This window comes from Callorhinus ursinus, unplaced genomic scaffold, assembly GCF_003265705.2.
Source record: "Callorhinus ursinus isolate GAN/ISIS: 27379988/994484 unplaced genomic scaffold, GSC_fseal_2.0 scaffold18, whole genome shotgun sequence".
Classification (NCBI taxonomy): Eukaryota; Metazoa; Chordata; class Mammalia; order Carnivora; family Otariidae; genus Callorhinus; species Callorhinus ursinus.
In genome coordinates, this window is record NW_027397080.1 from 13,082,020 (window position 1) to 13,101,410 (window position 19,391).

The 19,391-nt window shown below is 55.3% G+C and overlaps 1 protein-coding gene, 2 long non-coding RNA genes and 1 pseudogene across 6 annotated transcripts; 2 read left to right on the top strand and 2 right to left on the bottom strand.

Moving 5' to 3' along the window:
* Positions 1-1,418: 1,418 nt before the first annotated feature.
* On the top strand, positions 1,419-8,566 carry LOC112812215 (uncharacterized). Of its 3 annotated transcripts, XR_012381317.1 has the most exons (7): positions 1,419-1,480; positions 2,190-2,432; positions 2,626-2,707; positions 4,504-4,574; positions 6,314-6,409; positions 6,554-7,206; positions 7,690-8,566. It is a non-coding gene; the product is annotated as an uncharacterized lncRNA (long non-coding RNA). The 3 variants fall into 3 exon arrangements; XR_012381316.1 differs by having other exon boundaries at positions 2,190-2,707; positions 7,616-8,566; XR_003205224.2 differs by having other exon boundaries at positions 2,190-2,707.
* HCRTR1 (hypocretin receptor 1) lies at positions 1,479-8,943 on the bottom strand. Its single transcript, XM_025856910.2, has 7 exons — positions 8,739-8,943; positions 8,327-8,505; positions 6,910-7,153; positions 6,344-6,459; positions 4,642-4,868; positions 3,412-3,533; positions 1,479-1,684 (listed from the first exon to the last, which is right to left on the bottom strand). Exons 1-7 carry the CDS (start codon positions 8,941-8,943, stop codon positions 1,494-1,496), a joined length of 1,284 nt encoding a protein of 427 aa, XP_025712695.1. The 3' UTR covers positions 1,479-1,493.
* On the top strand, positions 8,631-13,641 carry LOC112812214 (uncharacterized). Of its 2 annotated transcripts, XR_003205223.2 has the most exons (4): positions 8,631-10,782; positions 11,168-11,458; positions 11,538-11,660; positions 12,582-13,641. It is a non-coding gene; the product is annotated as an uncharacterized lncRNA (long non-coding RNA). The 2 variants fall into 2 exon arrangements; XR_003205222.2 differs by having other exon boundaries at positions 11,168-11,660.
* A 4,803-nt stretch (positions 13,642-18,444) lies between these two features.
* LOC112812284 (large ribosomal subunit protein eL27-like) overlaps positions 18,445-19,391 on the bottom strand; it is a 12,951-nt pseudogene continuing 12,004 nt past the window's right edge.

Consider the following 19,391-nt stretch of genomic DNA (forward strand, 5'->3'; position numbering starts at 1 on the left):
GCCAGCCCTCACAACATCATTCTGCACACTTGCACCTCCCAGCCTGGCTACATGAAACTTCGCAAACAGCTTTGGATCGCAAGGCCAGCGGGAGTGAGGAAGGAGCAGGGCAGCCCATCCCACCTGGCAGCAACCGCACATCTGTGGAAATGGCCACAAGCGCTGGGTTGGTGAGTCATCCAGAGAGTGGATGACATACTTAGGCCATATCTTCCACCTGCTCTGGGAAAAGTGTGATGCCTAAGAGGAGGTGTGCTTAAGCATTCCTGGGCTGGGCCCCTGGCAGGACCCTGGTTTTGTCCTGTTTTTTGATGGGGGAGGTCAGAGGGAGCTCGGAGCTCCATTAATCAAGTTGAGCAGAGCTGGTGGTGTACACGGCCGAGATGGCCCCTGCCAGATGTCTCCCGCCCCTCAGCGGAGCTGTACTTGAGACTACACTCCACTTCCTGCTCTGGCAACGAGGAGCAGGGGCTCTGGCAGCCCTCTAATCATCTTGGTGGCAGACGGAGCACGTCTGTGGCTTTCTCTTTATCCTGTGAGTTCATAGAAAATAAATGCAAGCCTGATTTCCAAGAAGGTGACGATAACAGTAAATCAGTCTGTTAACCCCAGTGTCTGGCCCCACATCTCCCTTACCTCCCGTAGGCCACTGGGCCCATAAGCAGACAGATGTGTGAAGGATCCAGGTCCTGGGCATCAGAGGATTGGCACCGCCTGAGGAGGCAGCACCGCGGGTGCTCTGCATCCTGGCTCGGAGCCCATCTGGGATCCAGTGTGTTGGGGGTGGGGCGGGTGGGAGGTGGTCAGCAGCTAACAGCATTCCCGTGCTGCCTGGTCTTCTCCCCTCCCCCCAAGCTTCCCCACCTTCTCTCTCCTCACCTAAGCAGCACAGATTTTGTGCAATGACAAGGAAAAGGAACATTCAGTGCCAGGCTTTTAATTACAGTTGCTTCAGGCTGCTGGCCTCCATGCCAAATGGCCACATGGAGAGGATTCTATCACACCAGAAAGCCAACAGGGTCCAGTCTGTGGTGCACCCGGCACCTGGTGAGGCTGGGGCTGTGTTCTGACCAGGGAAAGGCTGAACCCAGATTAGTTCACGTGGGCCTCAGAGCAGCTGGGCTTTCGCTGGAGTCGCTGGGCCAGATGGAACTGCCCGCCGGGACCCTTACAGCAGATTCCAGGGAAGGCCTGTAATTGGGTGGGAGAGGGATCTTTGGGAGGAAGGCCAAGCTGCGGAAGTATGATGGGATGGGTGATACTGGGGGGCACAGCCGAGAGAGGAATGTGATAATCCCGTCCACAACACTTCACAATCTACAAAGAGCTTTCCGCTTTCTCCAGCGTGCTTAATCCTCCCATCAATCCTGCCTAGGAGATTGGGCGCAGAGAAGGGAAGTCACTTGCCCGGAGTTAAACAGGCAGGAAACCAGGTCTGGAGCCCTGGCCTCCCACTGCATCCAGCAGTCTCCATGAGGAGGTGAGGCCCTTGCTCAGGGCAGCACCGTGGTGACAGTGGTGAGCACCACGTGCTCAGGGACTTTGGAGACGGAGCACCGGCTGTGCAAGGACCAGGACTTGTGGCTGGCAGAGGAGCGGGGGCTGGGGGCTTTCGGAGAGCTGCAGGGACCCAGGCCAGGCAGGCAGCAGGAGAAGGCGGCCTTAAACTGCTCCCGGAATTTGCCTTGGTTGGAGACAGAAGACAAAGCCATAAGGAGATGGATGAAGCAGGAAGGGCCTTGGGCCCAGGGACACCCACGCAGCTCCAACCCAGCTGCCTGTGAGGGGGTGGGAGGGCAGAGTAGAGCTGGGAAGGAGAAAGCCCCAAGGCGGCCTTGGCATTGCCAGGGAGAGTGAGGACAGAGGCCCCGGAGCAGTTCCCAAGGAGAAATGCAATTTTCATCTGATTCCTTGACTGCTCTCTGGCTCTGAGCCCGGCTCGAAACGTGGTGTCTGGCTCAGGGGCCTGGGGCCACCTCTGCCCTCCTCGGTGGGTAGGTGGAGGGGCTCGGACTCACCAGCTATGGCTAGGCTTTCCCCACCTGTGCCCCACAGTGACGGGAAGGACAGCAGCAGCCTGTAGGAGGCACTGTGCTCGGCACCTCTGCCTGCCCTCCCCCCACCCCCCACCCCTCCCCTGCTGGTCCCAGCGCCCTGAGAGGCTGGCATCCTTTATCCTCACTGCGCAGGTGAGACGCACAGAGGTGCAGCGACTTGCCCAAAGTCACCCAGCTAGAAGTCAGGCCCGGTTCTCGTTCCGGAGCCCCTCTCTTGAAGGGGAGGGCAGAGTAGGGAAGAAGGGACTACCACAGCCAGCTCCATCGGCCAAAGGACACCAAGGAAACAGATTGTGTCTGGAGCAGAAAATGCCTTGACCGCGCTTCATTCGCCAGCAAGCCTCTCCGGGGCCCCAGCGGAGGGCCAGGCACACAGTAGGTGCTCAGTAGGTGGAGACGAGACAGGAATACCCGCCTCTGCTGCAGCCCTTAGCTCTTCTGTTCTCCCCCCTGAGCTGGAGACTGCCGGCTAGCCTTCGGAGAGTAATTCTTTAGTCTCAATGAGGGTTGTGATATGGACCCCCGGCCCCTCCTTCTTCAGCCTTTTCCCAAAGATTATCATTCCCAGGCTTGAACAGGCATCTGGACCAGTTCGTTAGGCCTAGTTCTGGAGCCAGAGGCCTAGTGAGCCATACTTCTGCTGAGCCCAGGTGGGTCCAAGGGTGGAGGTATTACCGCCGCGAGCCTGGGAGGTTGGGGGAGGAGGTGCAGACAGTGGGACAGCGGAGGGGAGAGGCCTGGGGTGGGCCGAGGGGACGGGGGATGCCTGGACTTCCAGAGAGGGGAGCAAGAAGGCTGGTATTGGAGGCAGGTGGATCCAGGGACAGCCCCCCACATTCTGGCTACTCTGCCAGTCCATGTCTAGCTGGGCATGGGGAAGCCCTTCCCCGGCCCTGGGCTGCCTCCGCTGGTGACCCTCCCTTATCTGGATGACTTGGCTACGCAATCATCCTCTCAGCCCTGGGCCCTCTTCCCATAGGCCAGGCTTCCCTGGAGCCCGTGGTGGTCAGCCAGGGCCAACTGGAGGTCCCGCTGGGCAGGCACAGGGGGGAGGGGGAGGGGAGATGGCCTAGCCCCTTCCTTTCCCACCCACTCACTGGTCTGCGTGATCTGTACAACTGGATCCTGGGTGCTGGTCAGCTGGTTTTGGCGACTCTGGGGAGTGTGTGGCCTGTCTCCCACTCAGACCAGGGCTCCTGGGCAGGGCCGAGTCTTCCCCGAATGGGAGTTTGCAGAGCCAGCTCAAGATCCCCAGGTGGGAGCCGGGATGTCCTCTGGGGCCCTCCCTTTATTCAGCCTGGCTTGGGGGCGGGACTGCCGCCCCCTCAGTGGCCCTGCCTCCCAGCCCACTCACCACTGAGGAAGTTGTAGATGATGGGGTTGACAGCGCTGTTGGCATACACCAGCCAGTGGGAGAAGGTAAAGCAGGCATAGACGGCTTCTCGGTCGCTGGCTTGGCGGAACATCCCGAACACCCTAGGACCAGGGGGAGGACAGTCAGAAACAGGGTAGATGTGTGTGTGTGTGTGTGTGTGTTCCTGTTTGTGTTGGGCGGGAGTCACTATCCTTCTCTAAAAGACAGGAAAGCCAAGGCTCAGAAAGGGAAAGTGAGTTGACCAAGGTCACACAGCTCACGAGTGGTTATCAAGTGCAAGAGTTCCCACTGCCACTTCTGTCCCACCATGTGGGCCTTTAGGTCTGAGGTCTTGAGCACAGAAAGTCTGACCAGGGTGGGTGTCCGGACAGGGACCAGGGTTCATCCGCTCAGTCACCAGCTATGAGATCCTCTGGGAGCCCCCATCCACTTCCTCATCCATCCTCACAGCAACATGATGAGTCAAGCAAGACATCATCCATTGTTCAGTTAGGGAGGGGCAGAGAAGTGACGTGACATGCCCGAGATCACAGGAAATGATCCAGGAAGTGGCCAAGCACAAACTCACCCCTAGATTGTCTCATGACAAACAGCCCGCTGCTCTGTCCCGGCGCCCTGTGGCCCCTCCACGCACTGAACCCCTTGTTCCCTCCGCTTCTGGTGCTATTCCTCCAGATACCTGCGGGCCTGCTCCCTGGGTCCCTCCCTTCTTTCAAGTCCCTGCCCAATGCCATTTCCTTGGATGAGCCTTTTTTTTTTTTTAACCCTTGTATCTAAAAAAAGATTAAAAAAAAAAAAACCCCACACAAAACACACAAAACCCACTAACTCCTGTCACCGTCACTCTCCGTGCTCTTTCCCTATTTTATGTGTCTCCATAGTGGTATCCCTGCCTGCCAGTACGGTGGAGACTTATTTCTCTGTCCCACTAGATGTAGCCTCCATGAAGGTGGAGACTTCGTCCTGTGAGCGTGGTCACTGTGCTCCCAGCCCTCACGAGCTGATGGTTGAGTGAACAGATGGAGAAATTGTCATAATAGCCCCGCAGGCTACAACTGGCATTCTTCACAGTTTACAGGCGAGAAACTGAAGCTGGGAGGCTCAGAGAAGAGAGGTGACCTGCCCCCAAGACCACACAGTGGGTGAGTCCTAGAGCCCGTCTTTCCCCAAAACAGAGAGAGGCTACCGCCTCTCCCCTCATGCTCTCACCTCTTGAGGACGTTTAGGACACTGATGGGCAGGTAGCAGAGGGCAAAGACCAGCAGCACCACCATCAGCATCTTGGCCGTCTTCCTCCGCGCGCGCATCTGCTTCACCTCAGCCAGGAAGGCCCGGGCCCGGGGCGGGGGCTCTGCGCTCAGGCCCGGCCCCTGGTCATCCGACTGGTCTGAGGGGCGCTTCCAGTTCCTCACCAGGGCCAACGTGGTGCCAGGGATCTGTCCGGCACACACAGAGAGGGCAGTGGTGGGTGGAGCTCCTCAGGAGGGCCATTCTCCTTTGCTGGGTCCTGCTCCGGGTGAACCCCGGGGCGCAGTGGAGGTGGGCCAAGGGAAGGAACCTAATATTCATGATGAAGACCGACACTCTGGAATGGAGGGTGAACAGTGTACTTTCATCTTCCACGAGCTCATTGTGAGCCCCCCGTGGCACGTCTTCAGGGAAGGTGTTACTGGCCCTTAGTTACAGATGAAGGAACCGAACCTCACAGAGACAGGAGACTCTTGAACATCCTCCCAAGCTACCCATCCATCCTCCTCAGGCCATCGCTTCCTATTGTGGGGGCAGGGGTGCAGGGTGAGCTGTGCCCCCCCCAGCCCCGGCCTGTGCCTGACACGGGGGAGGCCTGAGCAAGGAGCGAGCAGGTGAGCAGGTGAGCAGCATGGAATGGCCTGGGCCTCAGAGCACAGTCCCTGCCTAGGTCACTGCCCAGAAACCTAGGATGGTTCCAGGCTTCCGGAGAAGCCACAGATATCCTTGAAGCCTCTCACACCACTGGACACCTGAATCACCCCCCAAAAGAGGGGTATGGGGCTAGAGTTGAGGGAAATTAGGGTCTAGGGCCAGCTCAGCCACTCATGAGCCATGTGAGCTCGTTCAACTCACTTTCCTTCTCTGAGCCTTGGTCTTCTCGTCTATTAGAGGAGGATAGGGACTCTTGCCATCTTGACTGGGGGGCTGTCAGGGGCAGATGACAGGTGTTGGTGGACTGCAGGGTGGCCACGTTCTGGTCTGCATCCTCTCCTTGCCCAGGCACAGGACCCAGAACTTAGTGCCCCTAGTGCCCAGAACCTCTGAGCATTCCCCTCCCCCCCCCCATACCCACCCCCCGAACCTGATGTCAGTGGGTCTGTAACGGAGACGAGCGGGCAGCCCCGGAACCAGAAAGGCTCTGCCACTCATCGGCTGTGGCAAGTTGGCTGCCCTTCCTCAGCATTTGCAAAGGGGGTACTACTGCTTCTTCATTTAGTTGCGAGCAAAGTGCCGAATTTGGCAAAAACACAGAGGTGCTGTTATTGTGGTGCTGACCTGAGCACTAGAATGTCACAGCTCTTCCCCTGGCTGGCTGAGGGATTCGAGAGAAGTTGCTTTGCCTCTCTGGGTCTCCGTTTTCTCACACATTAAGTTGGGGATAATATATGATGGTCGGGAGGAGGCAAGGCTAGCTGGAAGTACATGGTACAATAAGTGGCAGCTACTGGTGTCGGAACGATGATTAGATTTTAGATACTGAAACCGATATTAGTTGCTATTCGGTTCCAGGGTAGGCACCAGGGCTTTGGCCTTGACCTCGACATGTCCCTGGGCCTTGCCTCTCTCTGGTGGCAGCCAGGATGGCAGGTTCTGTCTGTCTCCTTAGACCAGTACCCCTTTCCCCTCCCAGCCCAGACAGTGACACCAGAGTGGGCCTCACCTGGTGGCCCCAGAGCTTGCGGAAGATCTGGAAATAGGCCATGGCCATGAGGCCCAGTGGGGCCAGGTAGGTGACAATGAAGAAGCAACTGTGGTAGATCTTGGGATAGAGGTCATCTGTAGGGGTCAAGACATACAAGGGCCAGAGATTCTCCCCTTCTGGGAGCCTCCAGCCTGTTCTGCTTAGCAATGCCACCCTGCCCCCATCTAGAGCCATAGAGCCAAACAAGCAGCTGGGCCTCACACAGGCACCGTGGCAGAGAGAGCCTGGAGTTGCCCAGCCCGGAGGTGTCCATCCTGGAAGGAGCCCTAGCAGATGTCTAGACTGGAGGAGGTACCCACCCTGGAGGTATCCTTGCTAGATGCCTGTTCTGTGGCATCTGGCAAGGGGTTACCCACCCTGGGAGCACACCCCATAGAAGCCTGCTCCAAGAGTGTCCTTTTGGGAGATAGATGGCCACCCCGGGAGTGCCCACCCCAGAAGTGCACTGACAGGCGCCTGTGCTAGGGGTACGTGTCCCAGAGGTGCCCACCTCAGGGATGCCTGCTCCAGGCCCCCACCATTACCTGGCCAGTGTTCATCACAGACGGAGAAGAGCCGGGTGCGGTTAGCTAGCTCAGGCAGCACACTACTGCATTCCATGACGGCAGCCTGGGGCACCGTGACGGCCAGCGACACAGCCCAGATCCCCAGGACGGAGCCCCGGGCGCGCCGGGCAGTGCTCTTGAACAACAGTGGGCGGCAGATGGCATACCAACGGTCCAGGGCGATGAAGCTGAGAGTCAGCACTGCCACTGACACGGACACGGCCTGCCCCATGGGGACACAGCATCAGGCCTCTTGGGGCCCACCCCAGACATGGGGTGAGTGAAGGAGCTCAGAGTCCTGAAATGCCAGGCGGCCAGGTGTGGGGAAAATGCTGACCGCACCGCTTACGAGCTGTGTAGCTTTGGGCACACCACTCACCTTCTCTGAGCCTCATCTGCAGAATGGGAATATGTCCTCCACCTGGTGGGATTCTTGTGAGAATCAGTGAAATCACAGGTGGGAAATGTCCAGGTTGAAACCTGGTACATAGTGGGGGCTTCCCTACTATGAAGAATAACTTTCACTTATGGGACCCACTACGTGCCAGGCACTGTTCTCATTACCCTCACAACAACCCCATGGTGCATACTCTTACCCCACGTTACAGATGAGGACGCTGAGGCACAGAAGGGTTAAACAGTTTGCCTAAGATGCATTTCCTCCCCACCCTGTCTTTATTCCCAGCGTTCCCAGGGTTAATCTGTTGAGTGGAAAATCTTACAACAATGGAAATCCAAGAGGCATTTCTTTCTGCCCAGGGATGCCATCCCTTCCCTGGGCTGTGAGGAAAGAGCCTTCCGCAGGGAGGCAGACATGAGCCGAGGAACAGAGGTGGATGTGGATGCTGCCTTCGGGAGTGAACCCTGCCTTCTGGGGTCCAGGGAGAGGGACGAGGAATGCGGCTGAGGGGCCATTCTGGCCTCTGGCCGGCCCTCTTCCCACCCCCCCCAGCCCCATCTGGACATCCTGATCCCCACTGCTGGGGGAGGGCAGGCCCTGGCCAGGGTTGGTCTCCTCACACCTGCCCCCTTGGAACCAGGGAGCAGGCTCAGCATGCATTTGTGTCTGTCACCATGGGCTTGTGCTCTCTCCTCTGCAGTGCGCCCAGGTGCCTGGAGGTGACTGTCCGTGTGTCCAAGGGCTCTGTGCGCATGGGTCTGCGGGTGTGACCACGAGGGGATCTCTGTATGAGTGTGTGGGGCCGGGTCTGTGTCCTCAAGTGTCAGGCCCCGCGGCCTGGCCTTGCTAACAGTAGAGGATGACACGGCAGAGGAACTGAGCCACCGCGTCCTGTCTGAAAGGTAAGTCTGAGGGTCACTGAGGTCTGTGCAAGGCCATGGTTTTTTGTCCTTGGGGTGACAGAGGGGTGATGGACGGCGCCTGGGTGGAGCTCACCTGTAGATAGGGGATGACCTTGCAGAGGGCATGACCAAAGAGCCAGGACTCGGTGATGTCCACCAGCAGGCTGGCTGGAAGGCAGATGGTTGTCACCAGCACGTCAGCCAGGGACAGGTTGACGATGAAGTAGTTGGTGACCGTCCTCATGTGGTGGTTCCTCCACACGGCCAGGCAGACTGCAGAGCAGTGGGGGAGGTGGGAAGAGGAGGAGGAGGTGAAGCCAGGGACAGAGCCATGCCCGTCCCCACAAGTGAGTCTCTTCCCCCATGGCCCCCATCCCCCACGGCCCCCATCCCCCACACTCCCCAGCCAAAGGGTGGTAGGGGAGGGGGAGAAAGAGAAGCCAGGCCCAGGACACCTTCCAGTCCCCAGGGCAAGTCCGCAGCACCACAGGGATCTAAACACCTACCCAGCGTGTTGCCCACCAGGGCCACAAGGAACACAGCCACATAGGCAGCGATGAGGACCCACTCATACTGCTTCGGGTACAGATAATCGCGCCACAGATAGCTCAGGAACTCGTCTTCATAGTCGGGAGGCACCTGTGACGGTGACAGTTCTCCGCCACCAGTGGGGGTCCCAGTCTGGGCACCTGGGTTGGCTGAGGGCTCCATGAGCTCAGGAGCTGCTGATGCCGAGGGGCATCCTGGGCCTGGTGTGGGGAGGGGAGCCCAGGCCAGGCCTCAGCCCACTTCCTTGCACGCAGGTCTCTGGGACCCCAAACCTCCTGAAGGAAGGAGGGGAGGAAGGAAGACAGAACATTAGGAGTGTGTCAGGCAATTTGCACATAAGCTCCCTCAATTCTCAGAGTGCTGTGGGTTACAGTGAGCCTGAAGTCGATGGAGAAAGACAGATGCGGCTTGCATCTCAATTCCATGCAAGTTGCTCTTGGATACCTTACATCTCCCCTTTCAGCCTCGGTTTCCCCATCTCTCCAAAGGAGTAATAACTGTACCTACCTCACAGGGCCGCGGTGAGGCATAATGAGCTCTAATGTGAGCCAAGTGCTTTACCCAGGCCCTGGCAAGGGGACCCGGCTTCAGGGCCGACTCCGGTTACCATTAGAGAACCCTGTTTTGCAGAAGCTCAGAGAGGTTGAGCCCCTTGCTTAAGGTCACAATGTTACTATGCCAGGTCTGTCTGAATCCCCGAAACACCATAGATTTGCGAGGGGAAGCCATCCCGATTGCAAATGTTCTCTCCTGAGTCAGTTCACAGACCTGAATTTTTGGTTGAGAAAACGGTCAAGGGAGGCGTTAGAGACCCAGGCCCCGCCCGCCAGACCTGGACCCTCCCGGGTAGGACACACAGTGGAGGCAGGGGTGCAGGAAGGAACTGACGACCTCCCTGCAAGAGAGGAGAGCCCCAGGCCCAGCAGCCAGGCCCCTCAGACCCCCCGGATCGCCCCCACTTGAATCCCCGCAGCCGCGATGCGCCCCGACGGCCGCCAGGGGTCGCTGGGCCGGCGCGCAGGCCTCTTTCTCCATTCATAAATTGGGCCTCGCTCCCCGCCCCTCCTCGCTCGCTCAGACCCCTCCTTCCCGCGGCTGGGCACAGACGACCCCGGACGTGTGTAGGACGGTTGCCGGTCCCTGGAGACCACTGGGGGAGAGCGAGGGGGCTCCTTCATACCTCCTCCAAGTGCCGACGGACCCAATCCCTCAGCGGGACCTTCCTGCACCTCGGGGGCTGTAGGGGGCTGCGGGGAAAAGGTGGAGGAACGAGGGCGCTAGGGGTTCTGCAGAAGCCTGCCGGGAGGAGGGCAGAGCCTCCTGGGGACCCTGCCTTCCAGCACCCAGGTTATGCCCCGAGACCCTTGGTTCCCGCCGAGGGTCCTTTGGAACCTCCACCCCGGGCCTGGGGGGGTGGGTCCCCCAAGCCCCGCACCTGTTGGCTCCGGGATCCCGGCGTCCTCGGCTGCTGGTCCCCGGACCTTGCACCGGGGACTCCGCCTCCCTGCCCCGAAGGCCGGACTCCAGGGGCCCGGGCCGGGGGAGGGGTCCGGGGCAGCCCCCTCCCAAGGCTGCGCTGCCTGGGCTCGCTCGGCTGGGCGCGAGCAGCGGCTCCAATGCGGGCTGTGGCTGGGCGCGGGCTCCGCCGGGCTGCGCGCCGCGGGGAGGGGTGGGGGCCGAGCGGGAGGTGCCGGCGGGGAGGGGAGCCCCCAGCCGGTCTCCGCTTCGTGTCGCCCAGCCCCAGACCGGGAGGGCGGGGGAGACGCTCATCCCTCCTCTCCTGTCACTTCATGCTTCCATCCCACCTCCATTCATGCGTCCATCCGTTCATTCATACGTTCGCGTTCACCCGGCGTTTACGCGTCGGGTCGCTCGGCGTTCAGAGCGCACCTACTGTGTGCTGGCGGGCCCTGGGCAGCTCCGGAGGGCCACAGCGCGGAGGGGGATCCCAGCTCCACCTCTCCTCGCGGCCTCACCTAGCTGACGAGGATGATGGCACAGGTGGGTCCAGGGGTGAGAGCGGGTGCCTGCACCGCCTCGGGCCAGGCCCCTGCTGCTGCTGGTGCATCTGGCTCCCAGTGAGGCCAGAGGCCCGGCTCGCCCATCTCCCAGCCCCCTCCCCACCGTTCTCTCTGCCCTTAGTCCTTTTCCTTCATACCTGCTTTCCCCCTCCCAAGATGGATGGTAAGTGGGGGCAGGAAGAGGGGAACCTGAGGGGCAAATTCAACAAACATTCACTAAGCTGTGTGCCAGGCAATGAGATAGAATAATAGGGCTGCCTTTTGTATAGCACCCCCCCCCCCCCCCCCCCCCCCCCCCGCCGCCAGCGTGATCGCAATCTTTCCGCCAGTCCAGGGAGGTGGTTGCTATTGCCCCTATTTTCCAGATGAGGACACGGGGCTCACGTGGTCTAGTAACTTGCCCAAGGCCACACAGCAGACACAGAGCTGGGATTCAGGCCTGTGATGCTCTCCAGGTTTACCCACCTCCTTGCCAGACAGAGGCACCCGGTCCTCCAGACACGCCCAGGCTGGGGGGAGGCAGGAGGCTCGCAGCCCAGCAAGTGCACCATGGCACGAAGAGAGCTGGGAAGTGGCCCAGAAGGACAGATTGACTCAGCCAGGGCATCAGGACAGACTTCCTAGAGCAGGAACACGGGGACCTGAAACATGAGAAGGTAGCCTTGCAAGGGGGATTGTGGAAGCCCCAGAGAATTCCAGGTGGAGGAAACACAGTGACCTGCCCTGCCTCTCCAGAACGGGAGGGAGAATGGAAGCTGATCCTAAGGCACAACTCTGTCCCTGAGCAGGATGGGTGATGGGTCACAGCATCCCTGCAATTCCAGTGCTCCGTCCTGCCTGCCTGGGGTGCTGGCGAAGGTAGGGGAATGGATGGGGGGACTCGAGAGAGGAACGCCTGGTGTGCGTGCACACGTGTGTGTGCGTGCACATGCGTGTGTGACTGCACTTGCACGTGTGTATATACGTTTTTCTGTATTTAGGAGTAAGGGCTGTGAGGGTGTGTCTAGAGAATCTAATGTGTGACTGTGTGTGTGTGTGTGTGTCTGAGTGTACACGTGAGCAGAGGACAGGTTCCGGGTCAATGGCTGAGGGTCACCCTGAGTGGGCTGTGTCTGTATGGGGCTTACTCTGTGTGTATTGGTGTTTGTGTACGTGGCGAGTGTGTGTGTGTGTGTGTGTGTGTGTGTGTGTGTGTGTGTGTGTAGGGGTGTCTGTCTCTCTGTGTGTCTGAATGTGCGGTTTGGGCTTTGACTAGTGTCGGCTCCTCTGGCGTGTACCCCTGTGAGCGTGGAAATGTGAGTGTGGGCACGCCTTTGCATCGCCGGCTCTGCAACTGTGCGTATGTGGGACTGGGTATGTCTGCCCCCACAGTGATGACTCATCTAATCTTCCACACTCGCCCCCCCCCAGCTAGAGCTGTGACTGTCTGCCATGTCAGGGCTGGGGAGGGGGCTGCAGCACAGGGTGGGATGGCGGGCAGACCGTGGGGGACATTCAAGTGACAGCGGTGTGAATGAGGTGCGGCTGCTAAAGCGACAGGTTACAGCCCCATGTGTGTCTGCGTGGACAGTGGGCGTCAGCGGAGCCCAGCCCAGAGTTTGGGGTGCCATAAGCCAGGGCCTCCCAGACATCCTGGGTTGCAGGGAGCAAGGGGCTCCCCAGGCCCCCAAACCATTATACGTGGGGTGCACGAGTCATGGCTGAGAATGCAGTTTCACGGAGCCAGTCCCATCTCCCCTTAAGAGGGATCCCAGTGACCAACTCCCCCTTTGTCCTTAGGTGCCCCAGAGATGGCTGCTCTCCAGGATGAAGGTTCCTTCAGAGTGGTTCCTTCTACCCTGAGGCAACAGATACTTCTTCCTATCAGACCCTCACCAGGGAGGAGGCTCTGGGTCCTCAGGTCCCTCTGGTCCTAAGTCTGGCTCCCTCATTCATGGCCTAAGGGTAAGAGAGGCCAGTTGTTTGGTCTGGGTAGATGCTCAGAGAAAACTCCGGGATCTCAAGAGGGGCCGGTGATGCTCTGGAAGACCCACAGGGGCTGCGGTGGTTGGGTCCCTGAGCCCAACAGCACCGGTCTCTGAGAGCTCCTGGCAAAGCACCAGGGCCCAGGAGAGGAGTCCAGGCACCTCCTGTCATCCATCTCCAGACTGGGCACTCAGCCCTGGCACCTCCTCGGCCCAGGGAGACCTGGCCTGAAGCCTTTGCTTTGCCTGAGCTGTCCGTCAACTGGTGACACATGACCTCTTTCCTGGAACCAGCCCGCCCCGGCCTTGTTGATCTAATCCTGAACCTCTGAGCCCCAGGTCCCTGTCACATCCATCTTTAAGTGCGATCCCCTGGCACTGGCCCCAGGTGCTGCCCCCCCCCGTCCCTCCCAATTCCAGTGGGACTTACAGTAAACTCTGTCAGGCTAGGACTAGAATAATCAAAATATAATTGGGTTTTCAACTAGCTAATGCTGCCACAGGCCTGGGTTGTGCATGGGAACACTCTGAGCCGGGCAGAGGTGCCTTTTAGAAGAACAGAAATCAGAAAACAAGCAGAGGTGTGCAGAGGGGTGCGGGGCAGGCCAGCAGGGGCTGCGTTGTGGGCCCGGAATGGGGGACTCTGAGGGCCTAGTCTGGCAGGCCACTGAGGAGGCTATGGTGTTTGGTCCCGGGGCCTAACAACACTGGCCTCTGGGAGCTCCTAGCAAAGTGTCACACCCACGGGAGAGCCCCGGGGACCACATATCCTCTGTTTCCAGGCCAGGTGCTCAGTCTTTGTCCCTCTCCTCAGGAACGGCTGGTCTTCCTTCAGGGTATGGGTGGCTTGAAAATGATGGATGTCCACTGAGAGAGCGGGGGGGGGGGGGGGGTGGGGGGTGGGGGGCAGGGCCCAGAGCCAGGCATCCTTGGTGGCTTCACAAGCTACTGAGCATCTTCAAGCTGGGGCAGAGGACAGAGGGCAGGGGCTGGAGACAGCAGTCTCTGCTCACTCACTTATATATTCACTCAACAAACACTGACGCGAGTAAGCTGTCAAGAGGGGGGCCCTGCTCCTTAGTCTGGGGAGACCCCCCAGGTGAACAGATGGGCGGGGTTGGGTATCATATGCATTAGAGTGGGAGCTCATGGCGTTGGGGGTGGGGGACGGGATAGGACCGGGGTCAACAGTGATAATGCATGTGAGCCCAGAGATAACTGCCCCCCTCCCAGTCTGTTGAGCCTTGTGTTGAAATGTGGTTAGAAGCACAGGCTTTGGGGCCAGAAAGACCTGGGTCAGACTCCCAGCCCTGCTGCATGCTGCTGTGTGATCTGGGACTAGGCACTTCACTTCTGTGATAGGCTGGGTAGCGGCCCCCCAAGGAGGTCCGCATTCTAACCCCGGGAACCGGTGACATGCTTCCTGGTGAAAGGGACTTTGCAGATGGGGCTAAATTCAGGCTCTTGAGATGGGGAAATTACCCTGCGTTATCCAGGTGGGCCCGACAGAATCACAAGGGGCCTTGTAATAAGGAGACAGGAGGGGCAGAAAGAGCAGGTGTGGTGGTAGAGCAGAGGTGGGAGTGATGCCAGGAAGGTGGGCAGGCTCTGGAAGCCAGCAAAGAACAGACTCTCCCCTGGAGCCTCCAGGAGGAATTCACCCCACTGATTCCTTGATGTTAGTCCACTGAACTCATGTTGGACTTCTAACCTCCAAAAACGTGGCAAGAAAAAAACTTGTGTAGTTTTCAGGCCCTAAGTTCGCAGTAATCTGTACAGCATCCACAAGAAACTAACACAACCTCTCTGAGCCTCATTTCACTGGTTATAAGACGCGACCAACAGGATCCTTTGGCCTGCAGAGTTGTGTCAGGATCACCACGGGCGGGTGCAGCAGGCGCCAGCAAGACAGAGACTCACATTCATACACACCCGTACTTAAAACTGTTGTAATATTTCAAAAAATCAGAGTGGCCATCACGGGAAAAATCGGAGCTTTGTCAGTCAGACGTCCTTATGCTTGTCTTGTCGTTTGGGATTGTTTCTATTTTGAGTCACATATTGGTGCAGGAGGCTGTTAATGAACTTAAATCCTAAAACTATAAATAATATTAGTTATAAACAATGATCATGGTAAATGTGTGCTGGTGTGATTATTTTGATAGAGGAACACACACAGGGGAAGGAAAAGAAGGAGAAACCTGATCTTTCTAGGAGGGGTGTGTGTGTGTGTGTAGACTGGGTAGTTTTGTTTTGTTTAACTACGATCTGAGGCACCAGACATTTGAGGAAAGTCTTTAACGGGACAGAGAAAGACCAAGATAAACAGAAAAACGTTCCAGAGACAACTTGGGCTGGGCCTATGAGGGATGAATAGGAGTTCACAGATGGGCTTTGAGTGGGACATGTTGGGCAGGAGTGGGAGAGAAAGAAGGGTTCGGATTCCAGGGAGAGGGGATAACATGAGTAAAAGTGAGGGGTAGACATGGCCGAAGGTCTGTTCAGAAATAGAAAAGTGGGTGACAGGCTGGCCTGAATCTAGCCTGAGGAGCTTGGACTCCATCCCAAAGGCAGTGGGGTCCCTGAAGGGTTTAAGCAAGGTTGTGATATGGACTGATTGGCACCCCCGCCCTCCAAATTAAACACACTGTAAATGAATAAAAAGTATATTTTTCTTGTAATAGATTCAAACCACTCAGAATAAAATAGAGTAAAATCATTATTTTAAATTATGTAGAGTAGCTATTGACTTCGGTATTCGAATACAGCCACTGTGACAAAGACTCCCAAATGACAATGCCTTGGAAAGATGCAAGTTTTGTTTTCTTTGCAGGCCGTCCAGGCCTGGCCAGGTGGCTCTGTAATCATCAGGAAGCCAGAATTCTGCCCCGGTAGGAGAGTATCACAGTCAGGAGCACAGGTCCTAGTGCCAGACCGCCCAGGTTTAAATTATGGGTCTGCCACTTATGAGCAGCTGTGTGACCCTGAGTACGCTACTTAATTTCTTCGTGCTTGAGTTTCACCATCTGTAAAATGGGGGATAATACAGCACCCGAGGGAAGGAGCATAATGTTCCCCCAAAGATGTGCGTGCCCTAATCCCTAGAAATTGTGACTGTTACCTCATATGGCAAAGAAGACTTTGCAGAAGTGATTCAGTGAAGATTCTTGAGAGGGGGATATTATCCTGGACTGCTCCAGTAGGCCCGATGTAATCACAAAGGTCCTTAGAAGGAAGCAGGAGGGGCGCCCTGGGGCTCAGTCGATTAAGCGATTAAGCGTCTGATTCTTGGTTTCGGCTCAGGTCCTGAACTCAGGGTCCTGAGGCTGAGCCTGGCATTGGGCTCCTTGCTCAGTGCAGAGCCTGCTTGAGATTTTCTGTCTCTCCCTCTCCATCTGCCCCTCCCCCTGCTCACATGTTCTGTAAATAAATTAAATAAATAAATAAATAAATAAATAAATAAAATCTCTAAAAAAAAAGGAGACAGGAACTCAAAATAGTAATCAGAGATGTGATGATGGAAGTGAGAGACTGTAGTGACATGAGAAAGGGACCATGAGCCCAAGAATGCAAGTGCTACTGGAAGCCGAAAAGACAAGGAAATAAATTCTCCCGAGTCTCCAGAAAGAAACAGTCTAGCCGACACATTGATTTTAAACTTCTGAGCTCCAGAACTGTAAGAGAATACATTTGTGTCCTTCCGAGACACCGAGTTTCTGGTGTTTTGTCATAGCTGCCATAGGAAACGAATACACATCCTTGTTAGGTTAAAGGAGCTCATATATGCACAGCACTTAGAGAACTGCCCGACACAGAGTTAACATATATATGTAAGTGTTAGCTATTATTGTTTATGGTAGAACTCTTGGCCTGGGTCAGAGATGGCCAAGCATGCCCATATTCCAGCTCGTGGAGAGGCACACCCGTTCTGTTTGCATCCAGTTGGCCTGAATGGGGTCACCTGATCCCATGTGGCTGCCGAGGTAGCCTGGGGAATAGACTGTTTCTCCGGGTAGCCACGTGCCCAGTGAAATGCAAGGGTTCTAGGAATAAGGGAAGGAGGGCGGGTGCGTACTGAGCTAACAATGTCTGGTACCATGCCCAACTATGAAAGATGAGAAGTTTGGCAAAGGTACCTTGCCTCCAGAGTTTGGTTAGATACCCATTTTCAGCTCTTCCTTCTTGTGCTATTTAATTTTGACTCCTGCTGTGCAAGATGAGACATCCTTTATCACACTGCCCTCCCTCCTCCTAAATCTTCTTGCTAAACCACTACATTTGAATCTAGTTCTGTATCCAGAGTGAAAGTGTTCTGGTTTTGTGTGTTGTCCACCTCTGAATTTCAAAAAAATTGAAAATCAATAAAGTGTTTTTTAAAAATATTATGATTATGTAAACATTAGTCTCTGAAGAGCTAACTAGCATCCAGGGACCCGTAGAGAAGGAACTATAGTCTTATGCTTTAAATGCTGCCTGAAGGGAAATGCTCCAGGCTTCAAGTTCAAATGTATTTTCCCACGCTCCCTCAATATTCAAAGTCATGTTATATCTTAATTCCCTTCATATTTGGACCATGACTTTCTTATGAGTTTTTGTTCTCCTGGAGTTTCTGATTGCTTTTCTCTTTTCTTCTTGAGAAAAGAAACATATGCCCTTTTAATCAGGTCATTAAAGTCTCCCAGCTTCTTAATTACATTATTTGTTGAATGAAGCCCATTTTCTTCTTGAAGACACTTTTCTCCAAACCCTCTGACTTCCTGTTCTAATTTTGACTGATGGCTTTATGAACCTCTGGTATTTCTATTCATTACACTTGTGGGTCAGTTCTGCTGGGTGAATCTGGTCTCTCTTTCTTGGGTTTTGTCTCTGTTTTCCTGGAGTATATCTTCAAATAACATTTTTAAAGGGGGTGGGTGCATGGAAGGAAAGCCTTCCAAATCTATGCATGTCTGAAAATGTTTTTAATTTGTCCTTACTCTTCCTGAGTGGGAAGATCAATCCGCAGGCTTCATTTTAGGGCATGCAGAAAGGGGGCCAATAGGCAGAGGGAACCCAGGTTCCCATCCTGGGCCAACACAAGGAGAGATTTACTCTAGACACCAACGCTCTGAGTAGGAATTCTGGTCCTTTTGAAAAAGATCACTCAATTTCTTTAGAAAGTGGTCTCTCTTACTTTTTTTTTTTAATTAGAGAAGGGGAGGGGCAGAGGGAAAGGGAGAGAGAGAATCCCAAGCAGGCTCCATGCCCAGCACAGAGCACGACGTCGGCCTCAATCTCACAACCTTGAGATCATGACTTTGAGATCGTGACCTGAGCCAAAATCATGAGTCAGATGTTTAACCTACTGAGCCACCCAGGTGCCCCCTCTCACTTTTTACTCTCTTCCTTCTCTGTATGTTCCTAATGTGTAGTGGATTTTTTTTTGCAGGGGATTGTTAGTGGCCAATGCTGGCTTGTTATTCATTAAACAGGCCTTTCCTTGAATTATTTCCTAACTTCGGTTAGTCTCATACCACCATCTCAATTTTTGCCGTATCTTCTTACTATCTGTGTTAATATTTACTTTTTTTTTGTATTTTTAATGACTGAAACAAAATAGATCTAAAACCACAGCTTCTGGAAGAATCATTTGTTCTCACCAGTTGGTACCTCTCCTTGAACTTAACCTTGGCCTCTTGTCAGGCCTTGCCTTTAAGAACAGGGTCTCTGAAGACATCTTTATTGATGACAGTTTTGTCCGAGGGGATGTCCACAGAGTACCTTGTGGGCATGAAGTGACTATGGTTATAAACTTTCACAAAAGACTTGATCTTTGACCTCCTGATGGTTTTCTTCTTGCCCATGGCAGCTGTCCCTTTGTGGGGACAGCGGTCAATTCCAGCCACCAGAGCATGGCTGTAGGGATGGTCTGAGGTGCTATCATCCATGTTCTTCACGATGACCAGGAGTAGGGTCTGGCCAGGATCAGCACCACCTTCCCGGGTTTCATGAACTTGCCTACCTCAGGCCTACAGCAGAAAGAATATTTACTTATGGTATTATTTTTATTTAAATTGACTATGCTAGTCCTACACCATAGCTAGCAAACTGCAAGTTTGATGTTATAGTTGTATCTCTTGTTTGTAATTATATAGTTATATTTTCTAATCTATATACATCATTCTTAAGATAACAGAGGCTTATTTATTTGCCACCAAATAGCATCCACAGCAATGGTGATTGTGCCATACTTTGCAAAATATTTCTCTAGTTAATTACTGTGTTGATTACTGGCCAATCAATTGCCTGAGCTTTCTGCCACTTTGGGCTTCCAAGGAGGTCTCCTTTCGATAGTCCCTCTCCTCCTTGGCGTGATTCTGATATGCTGGGAATAAAGTAAAAGAGTCATTATTATTGATGATGTAAAGTGATGACTGCAAAGGCCTTGGCTTAGGGTGGGAGCTGCGAGACCTTCTAATTGAATCTCCCTCACCGCCTGCAGGAGCAGATGGTCGGGCCCTCCTCCCACAGGGAGCGGCTCACAGTCTCAGTCCTGCCTCTCCCATCCACTCGGGGTGGCACGTAGCTATAACAATCAAGTACCTTGGGGTGTCTGGGTGGCTCAGATGGTTAAGCGTCTGCCTTC

What these genes read in the sequence shown, in the direction of transcription:
- HCRTR1 (XM_025856910.2), bottom strand. Translation starts at nt 8,943, where the DNA reads ATGGAGCCCTCAGCCAACCCAGGTGCCCAGACTGGGACCCCCACTGGT. An exon ending in CCTGGTGGGCAACACGCTGG is followed by an intron (nt 8,506 to 8,738) that starts GTAGGTGTTTAG and finishes ACTGCTCTGCAG; the next exon opens with TCTGCCTGGCCGTGTGGAGG. An exon ending in CATCTACAACTTCCTCAGTG is followed by an intron (nt 1,685 to 3,411) that starts GTGAGTGGGCTG and finishes TCTCCAACCAAG; the next exon opens with GCAAATTCCGGGAGCAGTTT.